Raw genomic sequence first — 22500 nt, forward strand, 5'->3', positions numbered from 1 at the left:
TAACACCGAGGTTGTATCACCACGTAACACACCTTCACTGTCAAACCCTGTATGTTTATCTCGAATAGTTACAAAGGGAACTATTTAGTACTGTCATCAGCTTCAGCCTCACTTACTAACCTGGTAATGAACTAATACCTAACTCTCTAGAGTACCTAGGTTTTGTATCTGCACTGTAGCGTGTCTATCTAAGCCATAGCTGTCTTTAGTTTCCCCTAGTTGTCCCCCCAGGACCCAGTGCACCCGGGGATTTTACCATCCACGTCTTGAGGCCCTCTGCTAGACTTGGCCCTGGCACACCGACATGGGATCTACTTGTCTTGGATAGAGTTGCTTCCTCTGGTCTGGGAAATAAAGGAGGGCATCTCAGTAGTTGTTGCTGTTCTATTTCCTTACACATGGATCTGGAGGAGACATGGAGTCAGGGCAATTTCAAACTCTTGGAAGTGTTATTTCTTCCAGTACAGTAGATGGTTTTGGTGATAAGTGTCAGTTTGAGATGTTTGGGTTCTGACATCTGGGAAGAGATACCGAAGAGAGAGAGTCAATTGTGTGTAGGGGAAAAAGGGGGAGATGTGTGTAGCTGTAGGGCAGGCTGGGAGAGGAGAGGTTAGGAAGAGGGGAGCAGGGGTGCGTGTCAGAGCTAGCTTGACTGGCAGAAGGAACCCTGACGTTGGAGGAGTGGCAGGACCTTTGTTGCCAAAACAGCAGCGGCCGTCCTCAGATTGCCACAAACTGTCAAGTTGCAGGAACATTTCAGAAATTAAACATTCAGCCTGCCCGTAAGAAGAAGACAGTAATTGCTTTTAACTTATGAATAAAATATGATTGAATGTGGGATTTAAAGAAGTGAGAAAACAATGCTTGTGTGTCTGTCGGACTATCCATTTGTTCATGGCTGTCTCATTTCACTATGAATCCCCTCCAACCCTGGGTAGATGTGTCTTGTCATGAATTAAATATGGGGATTTGATCATGCGTCTCCCTTGGAGGGGACAGGAAGGAGGCTATCACTAGTCTTTAGGATCCCTGCATCAAACAGTGTGTTAGACAGCTTCACACACACTGCTGGGTTGTCTCGTCTGTCCCTCACTGGCTAGGGTACTGCAGACTTTAAATATGCATTACTTGATGGCCCCTAATCCAACCCAACCTCATCACATCATATCTGACCTGCTATCACAGCTTTATTTTATTGCATGTGTGAGAGATTGAGGGGGATTGAGAGAGACAAGGAGAGAGTGATAAAGGAAGATAGAGATAGAGAGGAGAGACAAGGAGAGAGTGATAAAGGAAGATAGAGAGGAGAGACAAGAAGAGAGTGATAAAGTAAGATACAGATAAAGAGGAGAGACAAGGAGAGAGTGATAAAGGAAGATAGAGAGGAGAGACAAGGAGAGAGTGATAAAGGAAGATAGAGAGGAGAGACAAGGAGAGAGTGATAAAGGAAGATACAGATAAAGAGGAGAGACAATGAGAGAGTGATAAAGGAAGATAGAGATAGAGAGGAGAGACAAGGAGAGAGTGATAAAGGAAGATAGAGAGGAGAGACAAGGAGAGAGTGATAAAGGAAGATAGAGAGGAGAGACAAGGAGAGAGTGATAAAGGAAGATACAGATAGAGAGGAGAGACAAGGAGAGAGTGATAAAGGAAGATACAGATAGAGAGGAGAGACAAGGAGAGAGTGATAAAGGAAGATACAGATAGAGGAGAGACAAGGAGAGAATGATAAAGGAAGATACAGATAAAGAGGAGAGACAAGGAGAGAATGATAAAGGAAGATACAGATAGAGAGGAGAGACAAGGAGAGAGTGATAAAGGAAGATACAGATAGAGAGGAGAGACAAGGAGAGAGTGATAAAGGAAGATACAGATAGAGAGGAGAGACAAGGAGAGAGTGATAAAGGAAGATACAGATAGAGGAGAGACAAGGAGAGAATGATAAAGGAAGATACAGATAAAGAGGAGAGACAAGGAGAGAATGATAAAGGAAGATACAGATAGAGAGGAGAGACAAGGAGAGAGTGATAAAGGAAGATACAGATAGAGGAGAGACAAGGAGAGAATGATAAAGGAAGATACAGATAAAGAGGAGAGACAAGGAGAGAATGATAAAGGAAGATAGAGAGGAGAGACAAGGAGAGAGTGATAAAGGAAGATAAAGAGGAGAGACAAGGAGAGAATGATAAAGGAAGATACAGATAGAGAGGAGAGACAAGGAGAGAGTGATAAAGGAAGATAAAGAGGAGAGACAATGAGAGAGTGATAAAGGAAGATACAGATAGAGAGGAGAGACAAGGAGAGAGTGATAAATGAAGATAGAGATAGAGGAGAGACAAGGAGAGAGTGATAAAGGAAGATACAGATAGAGAGGAGAGACAAGGAGAGAGTGATAAAGGAAGATAGAGATAGAGGAGAGACAAGGAGAGAGTGATAAAAGAAGATACAGATAGAGAGGAGAGACAAGGAGAGAGTGATAAAGGAAGATACAGATAGAGAGGAGAGACAAGGAGAGAGTGATAAAGGAAGATACAGATAGAGAGGAGAGACAAGGAGAGAGTGATAAAGGAAGATACAGATAGAGAGGAGAGACAAGGAGAGAGTGATAAAGGAAGATAGAGATAGAGGAGAGACAAGGAGAGAATGATAAAGGAAGATACAGATAGAGAGGAGAGACAAGGAGAGAGTGATAAAGGAAGATAGAGATAGAGGAGAGACAAGGAGAGAGTGATAAAGGAAGATAGAGATAGAGGAGAGACAAGGAGAGAGTGATAAAGGAAGATAGAGATAGAGGAGAGACAAGGAGAGAATGATAAAGGAAGATACAGATAGAGAGGAGAGACAAGGAGAGAGTGATAAAGGAAGATACAGATAGAGGAGAGACAAGGAGAGAGTGATAAAGGAAGATACAGATAGAGGAGAGACAAGGAGAGAGTGATAAAGGAAGATACAGATAGAGAGGAGAGACAAGGAGAGAGTGATAAAGGAAGATAGAGATAGAGGAGAGACAAGGAGAGAGTGATAAAAGAAGATACAGATAGAGAGGAGAGACAAGGAGAGAGTGATAAAGGAAGATACAGATAGAGAGGAGAGACAAGGAGAGAGTGATAAAGTAAGATACAGATAGAGAGGAGAGACAAGGAGAGAGTGATAAAGGAAGATACAGATAGAGAGGAGAGACAAGGAGAGAGTGATAAAGGAAGATAGAGATAGAGGAGAGACAAGGAGAGAGTGATAAAGGAAGATAGAGATAGAGGAGAGACAAGGAGAGAATGATAAAGGAAGATACAGATAGAGAGGAGAGACAAGGAGAGAGTGATAAAGGAAGATACAGATAGAGAGGAGAGACAAGGAGAGAATGATAAAGGAAGATACAGATAGAGAGGAGAGACAAGGAGAGAGTGATAAAGGAAGATACAGATAGAGGAGAGACAAGGAGAGAATGATAAAGGAAGATACAGATAAAGAGGAGAGACAAGGAGAGAATGATAAAGGAAGATAGAGAGGAGAGACAAGGAGAGAGTGATAAAGGAAGATAAAGAGGAGAGACAAGGAGAGAATGATAAAGGAAGATACAGATAGAGAGGAGAGACAAGGAGAGAGTGATAAAGGAAGATAAAGAGGAGAGACAATGAGAGAGTGATAAAGGAAGATACAGATAGAGAGGAGAGACAAGGAGAGAGTGATAAATGAAGATAGAGATAGAGGAGAGACAAGGAGAGAGTGATAAAGGAAGATACAGATAGAGAGGAGAGACAAGGAGAGAGTGATAAAGGAAGATAGAGATAGAGGAGAGACAAGGAGAGAGTGATAAAAGAAGATACAGATAGAGAGGAGAGACAAGGAGAGAGTGATAAAGGAAGATACAGATAGAGAGGAGAGACAAGGAGAGAGTGATAAAGGAAGATACAGATAGAGAGGAGAGACAAGGAGAGAGTGATAAAGGAAGATACAGATAGAGAGGAGAGACAAGGAGAGAGTGATAAAGGAAGATAGAGATAGAGGAGAGACAAGGAGAGAATGATAAAGGAAGATACAGATAGAGAGGAGAGACAAGGAGAGAGTGATAAAGGAAGATACAGATAGAGAGGAGAGACAAGGAGAGAGTGATAAAGGAAGATACAGATAGAGAGGAGAGACAAGGAGAGAGTGATAAAGGAAGATAGAGATAGAGGAGAGACAAGGAGAGAGTGATAAAGGAAGATACAGATAGAGAGGAGAGACAAGGAGAGAGTGATAAAGGAAGATAGAGATAGAGGAGAGACAAGGAGAGAGTGATAAAGGAAGATAGAGATAGAGGAGAGACAAGGAGAGAGTGATAAAGGAAGATAGAGATAGAGGAGAGACAAGGAGAGAATGATAAAGGAAGATACAGATAGAGAGGAGAGACAAGGAGAGAGTGATAAAGGAAGATACAGATAGAGGAGAGACAAGGAGAGAGTGATAAAGGAAGATACAGATAGAGGAGAGACAAGGAGAGAGTGATAAAGGAAGATACAGATAGAGAGGAGAGACAAGGAGAGAGTGATAAAGGAAGATAGAGATAGAGGAGAGACAAGGAGAGAGTGATAAAAGAAGATACAGATAGAGAGGAGAGACAAGGAGAGAGTGATAAAGGAAGATACAGATAGAGAGGAGAGACAAGGAGAGAGTGATAAAGTAAGATACAGATAGAGAGGAGAGACAAGGAGAGAGTGATAAAGGAAGATACAGATAGAGAGGAGAGACAAGGAGAGAGTGATAAAGGAAGATAGAGATAGAGGAGAGACAAGGAGAGAGTGATAAAGGAAGATAGAGATAGAGGAGAGACAAGGAGAGAATGATAAAGGAAGATACAGATAGAGAGGAGAGACAAGGAGAGAGTGATAAAGGAAGATACAGATAGAGAGGAGAGACAAGGAGAGAATGATAAAGGAAGATACAGATAGAGAGGAGAGACAAGGAGAGAGTGATAAAGGAAGATACAGATAGAGGAGAGACAAGGAGAGAATGATAAAGGAAGATACAGATAAAGAGGAGAGACAAGGAGAGAATGATAAAGGAAGATAGAGAGGAGAGACAAGGAGAGAGTGATAAAGGAAGATAAAGAGGAGAGACAAGGAGAGAATGATAAAGGAAGATACAGATAGAGAGGAGAGACAAGGAGAGAGTGATAAAGGAAGATAAAGAGGAGAGACAATGAGAGAGTGATAAAGGAAGATACAGATAGAGAGGAGAGACAAGGAGAGAGTGATAAATGAAGATAGAGATAGAGGAGAGACAAGGAGAGAGTGATAAAGGAAGATACAGATAGAGAGGAGAGACAAGGAGAGAGTGATAAAGGAAGATAGAGATAGAGGAGAGACAAGGAGAGAGTGATAAAAGAAGATACAGATAGAGAGGAGAGACAAGGAGAGAGTGATAAAGGAAGATACAGATAGAGAGGAGAGACAAGGAGAGAGTGATAAAGGAAGATACAGATAGAGAGGAGAGACAAGGAGAGAGTGATAAAGGAAGATACAGATAGAGAGGAGAGACAAGGAGAGAGTGATAAAGGAAGATACAGATAGAGAGGAGAGACAAGGAGAGAGTGATAAAGGAAGATACAGATAGAGAGGAGAGACAAGGAGAGAGTGATAAAGGAAGATACAGATAGAGAGGAGAGACAAGGAGAGAGTGATAAAGGAAGATAGAGATAGAGGAGAGACAAGGAGAGAATGATAAAGGAAGATACAGATAGAGAGGAGAGACAAGGAGAGAGTGATAAAGGAAGATACAGATAGAGAGGAGAGACAAGGAGAGAGTGATAAAGGAAGATACAGATAGAGAGGAGAGACAAGGAGAGAGTGATAAAGGAAGATAGAGATAGAGGAGAGACAAGGAGAGAGTGATAAAGGAAGATACAGATAGAGAGGAGAGACAAGGAGAGAGTGATAAAGGAAGATAGAGATAGAGGAGAGACAAGGAGAGAGTGATAAAGGAAGATAGAGATAGAGGAGAGACAAGGAGAGAGTGATAAAGGAAGATAGAGATAGAGGAGAGACAAGGAGAGAATGATAAAGGAAGATACAGATAGAGAGGAGAGACAAGGAGAGAGTGATAAAGGAAGATACAGATAGAGGAGAGACAAGGAGAGAGTGATAAAGGAAGATACAGATAGAGGAGAGACAAGGAGAGAGTGATAAAGGAAGATACAGATAGAGAGGAGAGACAAGGAGAGAGTGATAAAGGAAGATAGAGATAGAGGAGAGACAAGGAGAGAGTGATAAAAGAAGATACAGATAGAGAGGAGAGACAAGGAGAGAGTGATAAAGGAAGATACAGATAGAGAGGAGAGACAAGGAGAGAGTGATAAAGTAAGATACAGATAGAGAGGAGAGACAAGGAGAGAGTGATAAAGGAAGATACAGATAGAGAGGAGAGACAAGGAGAGAGTGATAAAGGAAGATAGAGATAGAGGAGAGACAAGGAGAGAGTGATAAAGGAAGATAGAGATAGAGGAGAGACAAGGAGAGAATGATAAAGGAAGATACAGATAGAGAGGAGAGACAAGGAGAGAGTGATAAAGGAAGATACAGATAGAGAGGAGAGACAAGGAGAGAATGATAAAGGAAGATACAGATAGAGAGGAGAGACAAGGAGAGAGTGATAAAGGAAGATACAGATAGAGGAGAGACAAGGAGAGAATGATAAAGGAAGATACAGATAAAGAGGAGAGACAAGGAGAGAATGATAAAGGAAGATAGAGAGGAGAGACAAGGAGAGAGTGATAAAGGAAGATAAAGAGGAGAGACAAGGAGAGAATGATAAAGGAAGATACAGATAGAGAGGAGAGACAAGGAGAGAGTGATAAAGGAAGATAAAGAGGAGAGACAATGAGAGAGTGATAAAGGAAGATACAGATAGAGAGGAGAGACAAGGAGAGAGTGATAAATGAAGATAGAGATAGAGGAGAGACAAGGAGAGAGTGATAAAGGAAGATACAGATAGAGAGGAGAGACAAGGAGAGAGTGATAAAGGAAGATAGAGATAGAGGAGAGACAAGGAGAGAGTGATAAAAGAAGATACAGATAGAGAGGAGAGACAAGGAGAGAGTGATAAAGGAAGATACAGATAGAGAGGAGAGACAAGGAGAGAGTGATAAAGGAAGATACAGATAGAGAGGAGAGACAAGGAGAGAGTGATAAAGGAAGATACAGATAGAGAGGAGAGACAAGGAGAGAGTGATAAAGGAAGATAGAGATAGAGGAGAGACAAGGAGAGAATGATAAAGGAAGATACAGATAGAGAGGAGAGACAAGGAGAGAGTGATAAAGGAAGATACAGATAGAGAGGAGAGACAAGGAGAGAGTGATAAAGGAAGATACAGATAGAGGAGAGACAAGGAGAGAGTGATAAAGGAAGATACAGATAGAGGAGAGACAAGGAGAGAGTGATAAAGGAAGATACAGATAGAGAGGAGAGACAAGGAGAGAGTGATAAAGGAAGATAGAGATAGAGGAGAGACAAGGAGAGAGTGATAAAAGAAGATACAGATAGAGAGGAGAGACAAGGAGAGAGTGATAAAGGAAGATACAGATAGAGAGGAGAGACAAGGAGAGAGTGATAAAGTAAGATACAGATAGAGAGGAGAGACAAGGAGAGAGTGATAAAGGAAGATAGAGATAGAGGAGAGACAAGGAGAGAGTGATAAAGGAAGATAGAGATAGAGGAGAGACAAGGAGAGAATGATAAAAGAAGATACAGATAGAGAGGAGAGACAAGGAGAGAGTGATAAAGGAAGATAGAGATAGAGAGGAGAGACAAGGAGAGAGTGATAAAGTAAGATACAGATAGAGAGGAGAGACAAGGAGAGAGTGATAAAGGAAGATAGAGATAGAGGAGAGACAAGGAGAGAGTGATAAAGGAAGATAGAGATAGAGGAGAGACAAGGAGAGAGTGATAAAGGAAGATAGAGATAGAGGAGAGACAAGGAGAGAATGATAAAGGAAGATACAGATAGAGAGGAGAGACAAGGAGAGAGTGATAAAGGAAGATACAGATAGAGGAGAGACAAGGAGAGAGTGATAAAGGAAGATACAGATAGAGGAGAGACAAGGAGAGAGTGATAAAGGAAGATACAGATAGAGAGGAGAGACAAGGAGAGAGTGATAAAGGAAGATAGAGAGGAGAGACAAGGAGAGAGTGATAAAGGAAGATACAGATAGAGGAGAGACAAGGAGAGAGTGATAAAGGAAGATACAGATAGAGAGGAGAGACAAGGAGAGAGTGATAAAGGAAGATAGAGATAGAGGAGAGACAAGGAGAGAGTGATAAAGGAAGATACAGATAGAGAGGAGAGACAAGGAGAGAGTGATAAAGGAAGATAGAGATAGAGGAGAGACAAGGAGAGAGTGATAAAGGAAGATACAGATAGAGAGGAGAGACAAGGAGAGATTGATAAAGGAAGATACAGATAAAGAGGAGAGACAAGGAGAGAGTGATAAAGGAAGATAGAGAGGAGAGACAAGGAGAGAGTGATAAAGGAAGATAAAGAGGAGAGACAAGGAGAGAGAGATAAAGGAAGATACAGATAGAGAGGAGAGACAAGGAGAGAGTGCTAAAGGAAGATACAGATAGAGAGGAGAGACAAGGAGAGAGTGATAAAGGAAGATACAGATAGAGAGGAGAGACAAGGAGAGAGTGATAAAGGAAGATACAGATAGAGAGGAGAGACAAGGAGAGAGTGATAAAGGAAGATACAGATAGAGAGGAGAGACAAGGAGAGAGTGATAAAGGAAGATACAGATAGAGAGGAGAGACAAGGAGAGAGTGATAAAGGAAGATACAGATAGAGAGGAGAGACAAGGAGAGAGTGATAAAGGAAGATACAGATAGAGAGGAGAGACAAGGAGAGAGTGATAAAGGAAGATACAGATAGAGAGGAGAGACAAGGAGAGAGTGATAAAGGAAGATACAGATAGAGAGGAGAGACAAGGAGAGAGTGATAAAGGAAGATACAGATAGAGAGGAGAGACAAGGAGAGAGTGATAAAGGAAGATACAGATAGAGAGGAGAGACAAGGAGAGAGTGATAAAGGAAGATACAGATAGAGAGGAGAGACAAGGAGAGAGTGATAAAGGAAGATACAGATAGAGGAGAGACAAGGAGAGAGTGATAAAGGAAGATACAGATAGAGAGGAGAGACAAGGAGAGAGTGATAAAGGAAGATACAGATAGAGAGGAGAGACAAGGAGAGAGTGATAAAGGAAGATACAGATAGAGAGGAGAGACAAGGAGAGAGTGATAAAGGAAGATACAGATAGAGAGGAGAGACAAGGAGAGAGTGATAAAGGAAGATACAGATAGAGAGGAGAGACAAGGAGAGAGTGATAAAGGAAGATACAGATAGAGAGGAGAGACAAGGAGAGAGTGATAAAGGAAGATACAGATAGAGAGGAGAGACAAGGAGAGAGTGATAAAGGAAGATACAGATAGAGAGGAGAGACAAGGAGAGAGTGATAAAGGAAGATACAGATAGAGAGGAGAGACAAGGAGAGAGTGATAAAGGAAGATACAGATAGAGAGGAGAGACAAGGAGAGAGTGATAAAGGAAGATACAGATAGAGAGGAGAGACAAGGAGAGAGTGATAAAGGAAGATACAGATAGAGAGAAGAGACAAGGAGAGAGTGATAAAGGAAGATACAGATAAAGAGGAGAGACAAGGAGAGAGTGATAAAGGAAGATAGAGATAGAGGAGAGACAAGGAGAGAATGATAAAGGAAGATACAGATAGAGAGGAGAGACAAGGAGAGAGTGATAAAGGAAGATAGAGATAGAGGAGAGACAAGGAGAGAGTGATAAAGGAATATACAGATAGAGAGGAGAGACAAGGAGAGAGTGCTAAAGGAAGATATAGATAGAGAGGAGAGACAAGGAGAGAAGGATTTAGGAAGATACAGATAAAGAGGAGAGACAAGGAGAGAGTGATAAAGGAAGATATAGATAGAGAGGAGAGACAAGGAGAGAAGGATTTAGGAAGATACAGATAAAGAGGAGAGACAAGGAGAGAGTGATAAAGGACGATAGAGATAGAGGAGAGACAAGGAGAGAGTGATAAAGGAAGATAGAGAGGAGAGACAAGGAGAGAGTGATAAAGGAAGATACAGATAGAGAGGAGAGACAAGGAGAGAGTGATAAAGGAAGATACAGATAGAGAGGAGAGACAAGGAGAGAGTGATAAAGGAAGATAGAGAGGAGAGACAAGGAGAGAGTGATAAAGGAAGATAGAGAGGAGAGACAAGGAGAGAGTGATAAAGGAAGATACAGATAGAGAGGAGAGACAAGGAGAGAGTGATAAAGGAAGATAGAGAGGAGAGACAAGGAGTGAGTGATAAAGGAAGATAGAGAGGAGAGACAAGGAGAGAGTGATAAAGGAAGATACAGATAGAGAGGAGAGACAAGGAGTGAGTGATAAAGGATGATAGAGAGGAGAGACAAGGAGAGAGTGATAAAGGAAGATACAGATAGAGGAGAGACAAGGAGAGAGTGATAAAGGAAGATACAGATAGAGAGGAGAGACAAGGAGAGAGTGATAAAGGACGATAGAGATAGAGGAGAGACAAGGAGAGAGTGATAAAGGAAGATACAGATAGAGAGAAGAGACAAGGAGAGAGTGATAAAGGAAGATACAGATAAAGAGGAGAGACAAGGAGAGAGTGATAAAGGAAGATAGAGATAGAGGAGAGACAAGGAGAGAATGATAAAGGAAGATACAGATAGAGAGGAGAGACAAGGAGAGAGTGATAAAGGAAGATAGAGATAGAGGAGAGACAAGGAGAGAGTGATAAAGGAATATACAGATAGAGAGGAGAGACAAGGAGAGAGTGCTAAAGGAAGATATAGATAGAGGAGAGACAAGGAGAGAAGGATTTAGGAAGATACAGATAAAGAGGAGAGACAAGGAGAGAGTGATAAAGGAAGATATAGATAGAGAGGAGAGACAAGGAGAGAAGGATTTAGGAAGATACAGATAAAGAGGAGAGACAAGGAGAGAGTGATAAAGGACGATAGAGATAGAGGAGAGACAAGGAGAGAGTGATAAAGGAAGATAGAGAGGAGAGACAAGGAGAGAGTGATAAAGGAAGATACAGATAGAGAGGAGAGACAAGGAGAGAGTGATAAAGGAAGATACAGATAGAGAGGAGAGACAAGGAGAGAGTGATAAAGGAAGATAGAGAGGAGAGACAAGGAGAGAGTGATAAAGGAAGATAGAGAGGAGAGACAAGGAGAGAGTGATAAAGGAAGATACAGATAGAGAGGAGAGACAAGGAGAGAGTGATAAAGGAAGATAGAGAGGAGAGACAAGGAGTGAGTGATAAAGGAAGATAGAGAGGAGAGACAAGGAGAGAGTGATAAAGGAAGATACAGATAGAGAGGAGAGACAAGGAGTGAGTGATAAAGGATGATAGAGAGGAGAGACAAGGAGAGAGTGATAAAGGAAGATACAGATAGAGGAGAGACAAGGAGAGAGTGATAAAGGAAGATACAGATAGAGAGGAGAGACAAGGAGAGAGTGATAAAGGACGATAGAGATAGAGGAGAGACAAGGAGAGAGTGATAAAGGAAGATACAGATAAAGAGGAGAGACAAGGAGAGAGTGATAAAGGACGATAGAGATAGAGGAGAGACAAGGAGAGAGTGATAAAGGAAGATAGAGAGGAGAGACAAGGAGAGAGTGATAAAGGAAGATACAGATAGAGAGGAGAGACAAGGAGAGAGTGATAAAGGAAGATACAGATAGAGAGGAGAGACAAGGAGAGAGTGATAAAGGAAGATACAGATAGAGAGGAGAGACAAGGAGAGAGTGATAAAGGAAGATAGAGAGGAGAGACAAGGAGAGAGTGATAAAGGAAGATAGAGAGGAGAGACAAGGAGAGAGTGATAAAGGAAGATAGAGAGGAGAGACAAGGAGAGAGTGATAAAGGAAGATACAGATAGAGAGGAGAGACAATGAGAGAGTGATAAAGGAAGATAGAGAGGAGAGACAAGGAGTGAGAGATAAAGGAAGATAGAGAGGAGAGACAAGGAGAGAGTGATAAAGGAAGATACAGATAGAGAGGAGAGACAAGGAGAGAGTGATAAAGGAAGATAGAGAGGAGAGACAAGGAGTGAGTGATAAAGGAAGATAGAGAGGAGAGACAAGGAGAGAGTGATAAAGGAAGATACAGATAGAGAGGAGAGACAAGGAGTGAGTGATAAAGGATGATAGAGAGGAGAGACAAGGAGAGAGTGATAAAGGAAGATACAGATAGAGGAGAGACAAGGACAGAGTGATAAAGGAAGATACAGATAGAGAGGAGAGACAAGGAGAGAGTGATAAAGGACGATAGAGATAGAGGAGAGACAAGGAGAGAGTGATAAAGGAAGATAGAGATAGAGAGGAGAGACAAGGAGAGAGTGATAAAGGAAGATACAGATAGAGAGGAGAGACAAGGAGAGAGTGATAAAGGACGATAGAGAGGAGAGACAAGGAGAGAGTGATAAAGGAAGATAGAGAGGAGAGACAAGGAGAGAGTGATAAAGGAAGATAGAGAGGAGAGACAAGGAGAGAGTGATAAAGGAAGATAGAGAGGAGAGACAAGGAGAGAGTGATAAAGGAAGATACAGATAGAGAGGAGAGACAAGGAGAGAGTGATAAAGGAAGATACAGATAGAGAGGAGAGACAAGGAGAGAGTGATAAAGGAAGATACAGATAGAGAGGAGAGACAAGGAGAGAGTGATAAAGGAAGATACAGATAGAGAGGAGAGACAAGGAGAGAGTGATAAAGGAAGATACAGATAGAGAGGAGAGACAAGGAGAGAGTGATAAAGGAAGATACAGATAGAGAGGAGAGACAAGGAGAGAGTGATAAAGGAAGATACAGATAGAGAGGAGAGACAAGGAGAGAGTGATAAAGGACGATAGAGAGGAGAGACAAGGAGAGAGTGATAAAGGAAGATAGAGAGAAGAGACAAGGAGAGAGTGATAAAGGAAGATACAGATAGAGAGGAGAGACAAGGAGAGAGTGATAAAGGACGATAGAGAGGAGAGACAAGGAGAGAGTGATAAAGGAAGATAGAGAGGAGAGACAAGGAGAGAGTGATAAAGGAAGATAGAGAGGAGAGACAAGGAGAGAGTGATAAAGGAAGATAGAGGAGAGACAAGGAGAGAGTGATAAAGGAAGATAAAGAGGAGAGACAATGAGAGAGTGATAAAGGAAGATACAGATAGAGAGGAGAGACAAGGAGAGAATGATAAAGGAAGATAAAGAGGAGAGACAAGGAGAGAGTGATAAAGGAAGATAAAGAGGAGAGACAATGAGAGAGTGATAAAGGAAGATACAGATAGAGAGGAGAGACAAGGAGAGAGTGATAAAGGAAGATACAGATAGAGAGGAGAGACAAGGAGAGAGTGATAAAGGAAGATACAGATAGAGAGGAGAGACAAGGAGAGAGTGATAAAGGAAGATAAAGAGGAGAGACAATGAGAGAGTGATAAAGGAAGATACAGATAGAGAGGAGAGACAAGGTGAGAGTGATAAAGGAAGATAAAGAGGAGAGACAATGAGAGAGTGATAAAGGAAGATAAAGAGGAGAGACAAGGAGAGAGTGATAAAGGAAGATAGAGAGGAGAGACAAGGAGAGAGTGATAAAGGAAGATACAGATAGAGAGGAGAGACAAGGAGAGAGTGATAAAGGAAGATAGAGAGGAGAGACAATGAGAGAGTGATAAAGGAAGATACAGATAGAGAGGAGAGACAAGGAGAGAGTGATAAAGGAAGATAGAGAGGAGAGACAAGGAGAGAGTGATAAAGGAAGATAAAGAGGAGAGACAAGGAGAGAGTGATAAAGGAAGATAAAGAGGAGAGACAAGGAGAGAGTGATAAAGGAAGATACAGATAGAGAGGAGAGACAAGGAGAGAGTGATAAAGGAAGATACAGATAGAGAGGAGAGACAAGGAGAGAGTGATAAAGGAAGATACAGATAAAGAGGAGAGACAAGGAGAGAGTGATAAAGGAAGATACAGATAGAGAGGAGAGACAAGGAGAGAGTGATAAAGGAAGATAAAGAGGAGAGACAATGAGAGAGTGATAAAGGAAGATACAGATAGAGAGGAGAGACAAGGTGAGAGTGATAAAGGAAGATAAAGAGGAGAGACAATGAGAGAGTGATAAAGGAAGATACAGATAGAGAGGAGAGACAAGGAGAGAGTGATAAAGGAAGATACAGATAGAGAGGAGAGACAATGAGAGAGTGATAAAGGAAGATACAGATAGAGAGGAGAGACAAGGAGAGAGTGATAAAGGAAGATACAGATAGAGAGGAGAGACAAGGAGAGAGTGATAAAGGACGATAGAGAGGAGAGACAAGGAGAGAGTGATAAAGGAAGATACAGATAGAGAGGAGAGACAAGGAGAGAGTGATAAAGGAAGATACAGATAGAGAGGAGAGACAAGGAGAGAGTGATAAAGGAAGATACAGATAGAGAGGAGAGACAAGGAGAGAGTGATAAAGGAAGATACAGATAGAGAGGAGAGACAAGGAGAGAGTGATAAAGGAAGATACAGATAGAGAGGAGAGACAAGGAGAGAGTGATAAAGGAAGATACAGATAGAGAGGAGAGACAAGGAGAGAGTGATAAAGGAAGATACAGATAGAGAGGAGAGACAAGGAGAGAGTGATAAAGGAAGATAGAGAGGAGAGACAAGGAGAGAGTGATAAAGGAAGATACAGATAGAGAGGAGAGACAAGGAGAGAGTGATAAAGGAAGATAGAGATAGAGAGGAGAGACAAGGTGTGAGGGCAGCAATAGAGAACAGCTTGTAAATTGTCAATCACTTTGAGTGAGTGCTCTGCTCTAATGCACTGCTCGTTGGATTCGCCAGCCAGAGAGAGAAAGAGATGGAGGGAGACAAAGGGAGAGAGAGAGGGGATTTAGGTACTCTGTATCAGAACCAACGTTGTGAAATGCAGCAAGCTATCTAAACTGAGGAGAGCCAAACAGGAAGGCTGTAAATCTATAGCCATCTGTAGCATTCCTAGCTGTGTGTATCTTTGACAAATACACTTCCCAAAAAAGGGATTACATGGAGAAATGAGCCAAACGGGATGAGATTTGCCCTGACTGGAACCAGCTGGGTTGTCAGTGGAAAGACTTAACAGAAATCAGAATAAAAGCCTGTCAATGTATGTTTAATAATAATAATAATATATGCCATTTAGCAGACGCTTTTATCCAAAGCGACTTACAGTCATGTGTGCATACATTCTACGTATGGGTGGTCCCGGGAATCGAACCCACTACCCACTACCCTGGCGTTACAAGCGCCATGCTCTACCAACTGAGCAACAAGTCCAATGTTTTCATATAATGATGTCATATGAAGCAGCGTTATATCTTGTTGAAAGCATTTTGATCATACATTTTAAGAAGTCTCTCTTACATCTGTTGGCTATTCCCTCTGCTTGCTCGCCATACCAAATATTACCAAAGTTACAGATGACACTACTGCTTTGAAAACTCTCACATAACAGCAGAACACCAATTTGTAAATCACCTGCAAAAACAGTGTGGTCTCGACTGTCAGAGATGTAGTCTGTGGTAGGTACTTAGCTATTACCTCTATTCTCTTTCATTTTGTTTGAACATGATCAAAAGGTACTAAGTGCTGAAGGACTTTATCCTCAGCTGAAGAAAAGTGAGAAAAAGTTTGACTGATAAAGGGATGCCATGTCTGGGTTTTACTTGACTGAAGTTTGGGATCGGTGTCTATAATTGGTTGATTTGAATTTCCTCTGCGGGATGCTTTTCCTGAGTCTCTGAGTCTTTGAGTCTCTGAGTTTCTGACTATGAGGATTTTTTTAGGAGTGTAAGACCTAACATCTCACCACCATCACAGGCCAACCTAGTGTGGGGCCGAGAGACCTCTTAACACTGATAATCCCAACCAAGAGTGTGGGGCCGAGAGACCTGTTAACACTGATAATCCCAACCAAGAGTGTGGGGCCGAGAGACCTGTTAACACTGATAATCCCAACCAAGAGTGTGGGGCCGAGAGACCTCTTAACACTGATAATCCCAACCAAGAGTGTGGGGCCGAGAGACCTCTTAACACTGATAATCCCAACCAAGAGTGTGGGGCAGAGAAACCTCTTAACACTGATAATCCCAACCAAGAGTGTGGGGCCGAGAGACCTGTTAACACTGATAATCCCAACCAAGAGTGTGGGGCCGGGAGACCTCTTAACACTGATAATCCCAACCAAGAGTGTGGGGCCGAGAGACCTGTTAACACTGATAATCCCAACCAAGAGTGTGGGGCCGAGAGACCTGTTAACACTGATAATCCCAACCAAGAGTGTGGGGCCGAGAAACCTCTTAACACTGATAATCCCAACCAAGAGTGTGGGGCCGGGAGACCTCTTAACACTGATAATCCCAACCAAGAGTGTGGGGCCGAGAAACCTGTTAACACTGATAATCCCAACCAAGATAGGTCAACAGTCCACATTAGATAAAATTTATGTTCAGCCATTGCACTTTTGTCATTAAATGAGAATGTTTTGTCATGAAATCAAATCTCTTATACGAAGGCATCTTGAAGTGTGAAAATGATCTTGATTGTAAGATCAACAGTAACAGTGTTTTACTTTAGATAATGAGGAAGTAATGCCTCATTGAGAGCAGAAGACAGAGAGAAAAGATGGCCCTGTATACAGCACGTCAGTGTGTTTCCGGGAACACAATGAATCACTCCTCTGGTGGTTTATTTGTGTAGGAGAGAGTGGACGTGTCTCGGGGATTTGCCAAGTGTGCTAAAGTTTGGCCAGGACACATTTGTTTATGTCGCATTACAACACATTCAGATGAGCCGGGAAACAGCGAGAATGGAATGAGACATCCCAGATGTAATATATCTCTGTCTGCTCGGTCTGCCCTCACTGACGCACTCCTTAATTGGCTTCTGGAGGGTCCAGTTGAGTAATAAAGGTACTTTTCCTGGATTGGTGAAAGGGAGTGTAGAGCTTGGCTGTTGTGTGAGAGAGGGGTTAAGAGGGGGTAAGGCCTGTGTCCTCCCCCTGAGGAACCCATGAAACAGAGACAGTTAGCTGTTAGCTGCGTTCTGTTCATTTATTTCATTCTATCCTCACACGTTTTTCTCTGTGTCTTTCTCTGTGTTAAGCCTAGCTACATTATGTCTACCTAACTCTCCTGATGCCATTGTGACTGAGACAGTGGTTCTGTTTGTGAACACTGACGACTGTCATTCATTCAGCACCAGCCTGTATGAATGGCCTTAAATGGTTACTGTGGCGTTATCGTGACATTCCTGGGTGTTTGTCTTCCAACCAGAATCAATGGAAGGAACACGCTGCATGGAAGCTCTATACACTGTGCTGTCTAGAACCTAAATGGGTTATTTGGCTGTCCCCATGGGAGAACGCTTTGAAGAACCATTTTTGGTTCCAGGTAGAAACACTTCAGTTCCAGGTAGAACTGGGTTTGGGTTCCTTGTAGAACCCTTTCCACATAGGGTTCTATAGGGAACACAAAATATTTCTACCTGGAATGGATCTCCCATTTGAACAGCCGAATGACCCCTTTGGAACATTTTTTTCTAATAGTGTAGGACATGCCCATTTTGATTTGTTCTTGTGGTGCCTGACTGTACTTTTGCTTGAACACCCCACACCCCCTTGATCGTGCCCCATGCTTCAACTCTGTCTAACTCTGAGTTCTAACCCTGGTGTTTCTGCCCTTTGACCCCAGCTGCACCCCAGTTCGTCATCAGGCCACGGGACCAGATCGTGGCCCAGGGTCGCACCGCAACCTTCCCCTGTGAGACCAAGGGTAACCCACAGCCTGCAGTCTTCTGGCAGAAGGAGGGTAGCCAGGTAAACACCTCTCAATGACCCATAGCAGGGCTATGAGCTTTTCCTGAACACTCGACTTGACCAGGAAAAACATGGTAAGGAAAAACTACTGGTCTGTAAAACATCTTGGTCCAGTCTTCAACTACTGGTCCTGTATTGTAAAGAACTGTAAAACAGCTTGGTCCAGTCTTCAACTACTGGTCCTGTACTGTAAAGAACTGTACAACAGCTCGGTCCAGTCTTCAACTACTGGTCCTGTACTGTAAATAACTGTACAACAGCTCGGTCCAGTCTTTAAACACTGGTCATGTACTATACAGAACTGTAAAACAGCTTTGTCAAGTCTTCACCTACTGGTCCTGTATTGTAAAGAACTATAAAACAGATTTGTCCAGTCTTCAACTACTGGTCCTGTAGTGTAAAGAACTGTAAAACAGCTTTGTCCAGTCTTCACCTATTGGTCCTGTATTGTAAAGAACTGTAAAACAGATTTGTCCAGTCTTCAACTACTGGTCCTGTAGTGTAAAGAACTGTAAAACAGCTTTGTCCAGTCTTCACCTATTGGTCCTGTATTGTAAAGAACTGTAAAAGAGCTTGGTCCAGTCTTCAACTACTGGTCCTGTATTGTAAATAACTGCAAAAGAGCTTGGTCCAGTCTTCAACTACTGGTCCTGTATTGTAAAGAACTGTAAAAGAGCTTGGTCCAGTCTTCACCTACTGGTCCTGTATTGTAAATAACTGCAAAACAGCTTGGTCCAGTCTTCAACTACTGGTCCTGTATTGTAAAGAACTGTAAAAGAGCTTGGTCCAGTCTTCACCTACTGGTCCTGTATTGTAAAGAACTGTAAAAGAGCTTGGTCCAGTCTTCAACTACTGGTCCTATATTGTAAAGAACTGTAAAAGAGCTTGTTCCAGTCTTCAACTACTGGTCCTGTAGTGTAAAGTACAGTAAAACAGCTTTGTCCAGTCTTCACCTACTGGTCCTGTACTGTAAAGAACTGTAAAACAGCTTTGTCCAGTCTACTGGTCCTGTATTGTAAAGAACTGTAAAACAGCTTTGTCAAGTCTTCACCTACTGGTCCTGTACTGTAAAGAACTGTAAAACAGCTTTGTCCAGTCTACTGGTCCTGTATTGTAAAGAACTGTAAAACAGCTTTGTCAAGTCTTCACCTACTGGTCCTGTATTGTAAAGAACTGTAAAACAGCTTTGTCCAGTCTTCACCTACTGGTCCTGTATTGTAAAGAACTGTAAAACAGCTTTGTCAAGTCTTCACCTACTGGTCCTGTATTGTAAAGAACTGTAAAACAGATTTGTCCAGTCTTCAACTACTGGTCCTGTAGTGTAAAGAACTGTAAAACAGCTTTGTCCAGTCTTCACCTACTGGTCCTGTATTGTAAAGAACTAAAAAAGAACTTGGTCCAGTCTTCACCTACTGGTCCTGTATTGTAAAGAACTGTAAAACAGCTTGATCCAGTCTTCAACTACTGGTCCTGTACTGTACTGTGAAGAACTGTAAAACAGCTTTGTCCAGTCTTCACCAACTGGTCCTGTACTGTAAATAACTGTAAAACAGCTTGGTCCAGTCTTCAACTACAGGTCCTGTACTGTAAAGAACTGTAAAACAGCTTGGTCCAGTCTTCAACTACTGGTCCTGTAGTGTAAAGAACTGTAAAACAGCTTGGTCCAGTCTTCAACTACTGGTCCTGTACTGTAAAGAACTGTAAAACAGCTCGCAACCTTCCGGTTACTAGTTACTTCCGGTTACTAGTCCAACGCTCTAACCACTAGGCTACGCTGCTGCCCCAGCTTGGTCCAGTCTTTTTTATTTTTTTACCTTTATTTAACCAGGCAAGTCAGTTAAGAACACATTCTTATTTTCAATGACGGCCTGGGAACAGTGGGTTACCTGCCTGTTCAGGGGCAGAACGACAGATTTTGTACCTTGTCAGCTCGGGGTTTGAACTCACAACCTTCTGGTTACTAGTCCAACGCTCTAACCACTAGGCTACGCTGCTGCCCCAGCTTGGTCCAGTCTTCAACCACTGGTCCTATACTGTACTGTAAAGAACTGTACAACAGCTCGGTCCAGTCTTCAACTACTGGTCCTGTACTGTAAATAACTGTACAACAAGCTCGGTCCAGTCCTTAACCACTGGTCCTGTACTATACAGAACTGTAAAAGAGTTTAGTCCAGTCTTCAACTACTGGTCCTGTACTGTAAATAACTGTACAACAGCTCGGTCCAGTCCTTAACCACTGGTCCTGTACTATACAGAACTGTAAAACAGCTTGGTCCAGTCTTCAACTACTGGTCCTGTAGTGTAAAGAACTGTAAAACAGCTTGGTCCAGTCTACAACTACTGGTCCTGTACTGTAAAGAACTGTAAAACAGCTTGGTCCAGTCTACAACTACTGGTCCTGTACTGTAAATAACTGTAAAACAGCTTGGTCCAGTCTACAACTACTGGTCCTATACTGTAAAGAACTGTAAAACAGCTTGGTCCAGTCTACAACTACTGGTCCTGTACTGTAAATAACTGTAAAACAGCTTGGTCCAGTCTACAACTACTGGTCCTATACTGTAAAGAACTGTAAAACAGCTTGGTCCAGTCTACAAATACTGGTCCTGTACTGTAAAGAACTGTAAAACAGCTTGGTCCAGTCTACAACTACTGGTCCTGTACTGTAAAGAACTGTAAAAGAGCTTGGTCAAGTCTTCAACTAATGGTCCTGTACTATACTGTGAAGAACCATAAAACAGCTTTGTCCAGTCTTCAACTACTGGTCCTGTACTGTAAAGAACTGTAAAACAGCTTGGTCCAGTCTTAAGCTACTGGTCCTGTACTGTAAAGAACTGTAAAACAGCTTGGTCCAGTCTTAAGCTACTGGTCCTCTGGTGTAAAGAACTGTAAAACAGCTTGGTCCAGTCTTCATCTACTTGTCCTGTACTATACTCTGAAGAACCATAAAACAGCTTTGTCCAGTCTTCCCCTACTGGTCCTGTACTGTAAAGAACTGTAAAACAGCTTGGTCCAGTCTTCAACTACTGGTCCTGTACTGTAAAGAACTGTAAAACAGCTTGGTCCAGTCTTCATACCTCTATATTTACAAGAATATTCAGTGTTTTTTCATCCAGTGTGTGTCCACCATGCTTTATTTATGACTAGCAGTTATTACTGTGTTACTGTACTGTCTAGTGTAATCAGCACACACACCACTTAGATTGGATAGTAACCATGCCGTTGGCTGTGTGGGGAGGACTCTGCTGTGTCTATTATGTCCGTCTGTGTGACATACGCACACGCTCTCGCTACCTCCCATCAGTATCTCTGGCACACACACACACACCAGATACACCTTTGTGTGACCGGCGAGGAGGTAATCAGTTCCCATGACACTGTGCTGATAACAGTGATCCTACCCTCACACAGAGCAGAGCATATAGCCCTTCACATGGCTGGTCCTCACAGTCCACACAACAACAACAGCAGTAATTAGGAACCTGCCAGGACCCGTAGATGAACCAGGGATATGATGCAGCTCTGGCTAGGAGTCACACACACACACACACACACACACACACACACACACACACACACACACACACACACACACACACACACACACACACACACACACACACACACACACACACACACACACACACACACACACACACACACACACACACACACACACACACACACACACACACACACACACACTGAGCCTGAGGCAGACAATTACAGCAAAGTGCCACTCAGAGATTGGAGAGGGGTGGAATACACATTTGCATGCAACACACTCACACCGATACCAAACACACAGGCACACTTGCTGAAACCTATTCTCAGCCCATTCTCACATCAAAGTAAGATGAATCCTATCTGACTCACTGCAACAGGGCATACGAGCATGTACATACAAAGATCAACATTCATTTACACCAGTATCCTCTCAGTAAATAGACTCCCATGTACTGGCACTGAGCCCCAGGTCTTTTACATTGATTTCACAATAGCCGAGTCACACCACTATGTTCCCTCTGTCTCTTGGTTTATTGATGCTTCATACATTTTCTATCCCCATCGACCTCTCTAACTCTCTGTCTTTCTTTCTCTGTCTCTCTCTTTCTGTCTCTCTCTCAATTCAATTCAATTCAAGGGCTTTATTGGCATGGGAAACATCTGTTAACATTGCCAAAGCAAGTGAGGTAGATAATATATAAAGTGAATATATAAATTGAAATAAACAATAAAAATGAACAGTAAACATTACACATTCAGAAGTTTCAAAACAATTAAGACATTACAAATGTCATATTATATATATATATACAGTGTTTTAACAATGTACAAGTGGTTAAAGGACACACGATCTCTCAGTCTCTAACTGTCTCTCTGTCTCTGTCTCCCTGTTTCTCTGTCTCCCTGTTTATCTGTCTCTTTGTCTCCCTGTCTCTCTCTCTCGCTCTCTCTCTCTCTCTCTCTCTCTCTCTCTCTCTCTCTCTCTCTCTCTCTCTGTCTCTCTGTCTCTGTCTCTCTGTCTCTGTCTCCCTGTTTCTCTGTCTCTTTGTCTCCCTGTCTCTCTCGCTCTCTCTCTCTCTCTCTCTCTCTCTCTCT

The 22500-nt window shown here is 42.3% G+C and overlaps 1 protein-coding gene across 2 annotated transcripts in view; it reads left to right on the top strand.

Annotated features, from left to right (window-relative positions):
* Positions 1-22500, top strand: part of robo2 (roundabout, axon guidance receptor, homolog 2 (Drosophila)) — a 682751-nt gene that overhangs the window by 559502 nt on the left and 100749 nt on the right. For both annotated transcript variants that reach the window (XM_046293777.1, XM_046293776.1), the window contains exon 8: positions 17774-17898. In XM_046293777.1, the coding sequence (XP_046149733.1) occupies positions 17774-17898 (125 nt within the window). The remainder of the gene's footprint in view (positions 1-17773; positions 17899-22500) is intronic.

The sequence above is a fragment of the Oncorhynchus gorbuscha genome, linkage group LG13 (genome assembly GCF_021184085.1).
Source record: "Oncorhynchus gorbuscha isolate QuinsamMale2020 ecotype Even-year linkage group LG13, OgorEven_v1.0, whole genome shotgun sequence".
NCBI lineage: Eukaryota > Metazoa > Chordata > Actinopteri > Salmoniformes > Salmonidae > Oncorhynchus > Oncorhynchus gorbuscha.